Below are 5,951 nucleotides of genomic sequence, written 5' to 3'. Positions count from 1 at the left end.
GAGGTTGCGGCTGTTGCTTGTGCCACTGCTCGGTTGCAACTGTTGTGGTCTGAGGTGTACCAGCATTTTGTATTATTTGTAGTTATTTATATTAAAGTGGCTACATATTGAGTGTGAACAGTGATTCGTTTCGGGGTTTCAAGGCAAACGAATAGAATTTTGAAGAAAATGTGCGGATATAAGATTTAGTTGTACGATGGAGGCCTCTTTAACTTTTAGTATTAGTGAACAAAAACAAATATTAATCAATGGAGCCCCACTTCAGGTGTCAGAAAACGAGATTACAACATTCTCCACTAGGTCCTTCCAACGGAGTGGATATCTTCCCTCCGCTTTCTCTGCTTCAACGGCGTGTACTGCGTCGAGTACTCTTTGTGGAGTGTTCTTCTCCATTCGGTCGACATGACCTATACTTAGACAACGTAGCCGCTATTTCTTATTTTGCTGAACTCTGTCAAAACGATTTGGAGCAGTGTGTCGAAATTTTCATGGTAAACATCCCGAGTTTTCGCGTCGATATGTGTCAATGGATGAAACACGGCTCCATTGTTTTACTCTGAAATCCAATCGACAGTCATCTGAGTGGACAACACAAGATGGACGCGCTGCAAAAAACTCGATTGAATTCACCACACTATTTATAAACTCTGGCCCTTGTTGACTAACTTAACCTAAAACTTACCGATTCAAACAGGTTTCAATCGCAGAAATACTAGCCCTTGACTGCATAAAATACAGGTAAATTTCAGTAATGTAGCACCGGCCGTGGTGGAAATTGATTGTTGAATAACAAGTCTCTGGCCATCTATTTCTTTTTCATGCGAACTAATCAGCGAACCCTACTTATCTAACACCCCTCGCCCCATATTCCAACACCGTCGAAACAGCGTTTTTCTTGGGCCTACAGTTAGATGACTTCGATGATAACTCACACGAACCTAACCAATCAAGTGGGAATTAGATAACCGCTATAACAATAACAACAGTAACTGGTTCTTGTTTGTTCTTTATCGCCACGAAAATGTTCGCAATTTAATTAAATTTTTTTTGGCCGAGAAGAATATTTTAAGCTACTGTAAACAACACAAATAGTGCTCGTACGTCAAAACCGACTGAGTATGTCTAACATCAAAAATGTCCAACTTTTTGCTAAATTTGTGAGTTGGCAGACTGCGACACTACGGTTCCCAATAACGAAATATAAAAAGGCATCCTAGGTATAATGCGCGTATGTCTTTAGAGAACTTCGAAAACTAGAGAAGACCTGTTGAGTAGGCTGTGGAAAGAGCGCAATTTATTTTGAGCAAATAGCGAAGGACCTCTAACAAGAGAAAGTAGCGAAGAGACATTAATTTTTATAGCGTCATCTCAAAAGTATCACCACTGGCCTGAAAGAATCACAGTTCGCTTGAAAGCCGTGTCTTCGTTGTTTGTAGAAATGCGCAGGTTGGAAAGCATTTTTGAACACAATATCGCTATAAGCACTACACGCAGCTTAATGCAACTTACATATATCGAATATATGTACGTATGAGAGTGTGTGTGTTTGATAAATGTTTCTCCTTTCGCCGCCAATTCTTTACGCCGAACGCAAGGATTTGTTTTGCTTCGTCCCCTAGCGTCAGAGATACTCATACAGATTGCTGTTGTTGTTGTGGCATGTGTTGCATTTAATAACTGTTAAGGCATCAGTTGTGACTGTATTTGTTGCTATTGTTGTGGCCGCCGCAAAACAGTAACAGTTGTTTTTATACATGCACATTGCGCCGCCGCGTTCGACACACGTTGCGGCAACGCGCTGCTCGTAAATGCCTTTTAATCATAATCACTGTGGCAACAATAATAACAACAACAACAACGACAACCTCAACCACAAACTAAACTGGCACACGTACTAATAGTGCAAAGCAGTGTTTGTTGTTGCAAGTGGCTAGTTGTGAACGCGGGCCGTTCGTGCAACAGTGTGTGTTGTCGGGCAGGCAAGAGATCGCGCGCATACCACGTGCCAATTGCTGAGACGCGTCGGCAGCCGAGACTTGCTGAGTGTCGATTGCAACTGTTGCTGTTGCTGATGCGCACACGAACACACACATACAAATGCATTATAATCATGTGTATTTTGTAGGGACATACACTGCTTATTTGTTATTGTTGTCTGCAAGTGCTGCAAGAGCGTGTTGTTGCTGCTGTTGTTGGCATTGCTAAAACGCACCTTGCCGCAATCTGCAACTTCAAACTCAAAACAGCAACAATAAATAAAAAATTGCGTGCACTGCGCTGCCTACAAAGCCACGCATGCGCGCAGAGGGTTCGCTTGGCAAGGGTCCGCCGAGAGTTGACCACAATTTACCGCAACTTATTTTAGCAACAGCGACATTTTTGATTTTAGCTTATTTTTACTACATTTTTTATGGACTTGGCTTAGAAACGCCGCAAAGCAGTTTTTCTGCGTTCAAAGGATTTTTGATGTGCTTCTTTTTAAACGCTCATATTATGTTATTAAAATAGTTAATAGCTTCATTTGGCTCCAGCGCGCTTGTGGTGTTTATTTTTTTTTATTTTGCAACTCTACAACAGCAATAAATTCTACTTCAATTGATCGAATGCCTGGCGCAGCATTTGGTTGCAAAGTGCCGCAAAGGGATTGAGCTCCACCAGCTGAAAAGGATTTTTCTTTAATAAAAGTAGGAAAATAACAACAGGGCATATGTACCTGTGTTTTGGCGAAGTTGCTGCCCAACTGCGCCGCGTCCTCGAAGTCCTTGCGCGCCGCATCCACATTGTTCTGCTTCCTGTAGAGCATGCCGCGCTGGCAGAGAGCGGTGCATTTCGTGCGCGGTTGTTCGGTACACAGTGTAATCGCTTTAGAGAGATCGGCAAGAGCCTCTGGTGGAAAAATATGAAATGAATTATAGATGTGCTTTGAACATTTTTACAACATATGATGAAAGATACAAACTTAGCAGATAGATAGATCATATGATAATATATATGCACCTCTACCTACCTCTTCTTCTTTATAACACTATTTAGCTGTACCTCAGAGTCTATAAGAGAGAAAAGGAAGTTGATGTACCCACTTTAGGCTGATTAGCGCGCCGGGTCCGTAGCATCCACTTACTTGGTAGGACCTGAACCTTTCAACTCGGTGGCTTCTTATACCGTAAAGAAGGTGCTCCACAAAAAAGAACGAGAGAGGTATTTGCAACAACTCCAAGGCATGCGCCATGCTAAGTTGCTACAGGGGGATTATAACCTTAGCAGGTTTAAAGAAGTACTCAACTACTCAACTCAGGCTACTTGTCGCATTCCACAAAGGTAACTGCAAGCTGAAGAAGCACTTAAATAAGATAGCCCCAGCTTGTTGTTCGAATTGCCGGTTCTGCGCCAGTGAGCCCGAAACTCCGGAAAACCTGCTAATTGGCTGCATAGCAGTCTACAGACGTAGGATAAATACACTCAGATCCATTTCTTCAAATAGGGATCAAATCGCCTCACTAGCACCCAATAGTATATTGGAATTTATCTGACTGTCGGAATCAAGAGTTGATTGAGAGCTCCCAAAAAAAGACTCCTCCTACGACCTCCTTGAGCTTCGATATATCCTTGAAAAGATCATTATGCCTTTTCTCCTCCCCACCATCATATCACTCGAAGGTATGTACGCGGAGAAGATGCCGCTAGGAGTAGGTTCCACAGGGCAGTGTGCTTAGATTAAGATATCGTCATGAAATTTCCATGTTCCATGGTCGAATTAAGAGAACTGTGTTGTAGATCGGCGTAATCTGAGTATTTCCACGCCCACAAAATCCCATTAAGCGAAAAATCGGTAAAGTACTATAACTAAACTGCAAATCAAGAAGAAGAGGAACTTAGAACCTGGTGCTCCAGAAGTAGGGAGCCGAAGATTTTAAAAAGGGGGCATGGTCCCGCCCTCATAAGAGTAGCGTTCTCGTGTCTAAAAAGTGTGAAAAACGGTGCAAAACACTTCAAGCCTCCAAATTTCGAATACGTGGACTTCTGTGCCTATTGCTAACTTTTGACCGAAAAGTCTGAGAATTTGGAGGAATCCTTTAACGATACTGGCATGTCTGTATGTCAAAAATACGTTCAGTCGAGGTAATACTTCCTTTAACCCGCATATATCTTTTATAAAGAATATGATATTTTGATGAAAAACAGTATACAATCTTGCTTAAAAATTACGTGGTTAAGAACTTGGCCCAAACCGCATATTCCTTCGGTTACATCCGCACTTGGCCTACCTTACTTGTTGAAATTTATTATTTTGCTTGCTAACGATAATGTCAGAATTTACCCTAAATATAACGTGCCTTTGTCACCGTTAGATGTCGCGGCGCTTGGTTATAGTCTGAAATGTGCGCTGCGAAAGCAAAATTTATACAGCGCATCCTAAACTGTAAACAGTTTGTGAACCAACGTTTAAATTATTGTACTGCTATTCAGAAGAAGTGCGCTAATAACGTTTAGCATATTTTCCGAAAAGAAAAAAAATTATTTTATCAAATACTCACCCTCATCCCTGCCGACAAGCCGCAGCGCCTGTGCACGATTATTGTAAACAGAGGCACGTGTCGGTGCCACATCAATCGCTTGCTCAAAGCATTGCAAGGCTTCCACCAATTTGTCTTCCTCCGCCAACTTGATGGCGCACAACTCCAGCACCTTGGATTGCTGCACTGCTGCAGTGACCGGCTCGACATCCACTAGGTTGGCGTGCGCCTCGGGTCCAATTGCTTGCGTCACACTCGAAGTGAGTTCCAGCGGATTGAATATGGAATCCAGCACTTGCTGGTCGTGGGCGCTAAGGCACTCGCGTGTTAAATTTTGTGGCATCGTTGTTATCACAGCTCGCGTTTGTATCAAATTAAAATCGCTGCCGTGTCAGTGACAATAACTACAATAACAAGCAAATTCGTAAACAAATGAGTTTGGCGCCTCAGCTGCAAAGCCGGTAATGCTAATCAGGCAGCGGAACTGGTTCAAATGGCTGCGCGGCTCTAATGAAAGCAAGTGTTTTGACACACACACAGCAAAGGTTTCTACACTGTAAAAATATATATATATTAGGATGGGTCAAAAATGTCTGCTATATATTTATATTCATATCTCACTTCCAACGTTTAAAAAAAATATTGTTTTTTTATTAAAATATTTTATAATTTGAAGTTTTTTTTATAATTTTTTTGTTTGTAGATTTCCCTCAAATCGCATCAATCAAAAGATTTATTGAGAGAAAACTTCGTTAAGAAGATAATTTCACGTTTAGGGCCGGTGAAATGGCCACCACGATCATGTGATGTCACAACGTTAGACTTCAGACCATCTGAGACGTAGTCGCGGCCAACATTTGAAACTGATAATCTGCAAAAAATGAATGCCAAGGATTGTGCTTGCGAATGTTAATCAATATTCTTCATTCAAATTGATTTTTCAGTGTTCTTTCTTTATAAAAGTAGGGAACCTCGAAATGGATAACCTTACATACATCGTATTCTTTGCTTATCTGCTTGTAAGCCGCCAGCTATGCGCGTTAAAGAAATGGTTGAAAAAATGTTGATTTTTATTTTTTAAAAACAATTTATTAATTTTTCCTTTTTTAATTTGTTAAGAATAATATCTTTGCTTTCTTTTTTTACGCTTTCTGGTTTTTCTTCTTTATATTTAGCGCTATTTGTTTTTATTTTTTTTGTTCTTCTGTTATTTTCTTCTTGCTGTTGGGTTATGTTTGTAAATACCAAGGACAATGTTGTTGTTAATAATAATTTTGTTGTTGCGTGCTTGCATTATACAGGATTTTTGCGTTTGTCTTCTATCCTTTTTTGATGAAATATTAAATCAAATAAATGTAATATCAATTATGTTTAATAATTATCATTATAATATAATTCGGTAATAGTAAATCAGCGTTTTATATTTATATATGTATG

The 5,951-nt window shown here is 40.4% G+C and overlaps 1 protein-coding gene across 2 annotated transcripts in view; it reads right to left on the bottom strand.

Moving 5' to 3' along the window:
* Positions 1 to 2,516: 2,516 nt before the first annotated feature.
* LOC108967768 (tetratricopeptide repeat protein 36 homolog) overlaps positions 2,517 to 5,951 on the bottom strand; it is a 7,374-nt gene continuing 3,939 nt past the window's right edge. For both annotated transcript variants that reach the window (XM_018931387.1, XM_018931388.1), the window contains exons 2-4: positions 4,536 to 5,068; positions 2,714 to 2,886; positions 2,517 to 2,658 (exon numbers count right to left, since the gene is read on the bottom strand). In XM_018931387.1, the coding sequence (XP_018786932.1) occupies positions 2,587 to 2,658; positions 2,714 to 2,886; positions 4,536 to 4,857 (567 nt within the window). In that variant the 5' untranslated portion in view covers positions 4,858 to 5,068 and the 3' untranslated portion in view covers positions 2,517 to 2,586. The remainder of the gene's footprint in view (positions 2,659 to 2,713; positions 2,887 to 4,535; positions 5,069 to 5,951) is intronic.

Source organism: Bactrocera latifrons, unplaced genomic scaffold (assembly GCF_001853355.1).
Source record: "Bactrocera latifrons isolate USDA-ARS-PBARC rearing strain unplaced genomic scaffold, ASM185335v1 scaffold_199, whole genome shotgun sequence".
NCBI classification, from domain to species: domain Eukaryota; kingdom Metazoa; phylum Arthropoda; class Insecta; order Diptera; family Tephritidae; genus Bactrocera; species Bactrocera latifrons.
Note: the sequence above shows the minus strand (reverse complement) of the source record. Positions and strands in the feature narration are given on the sequence as shown.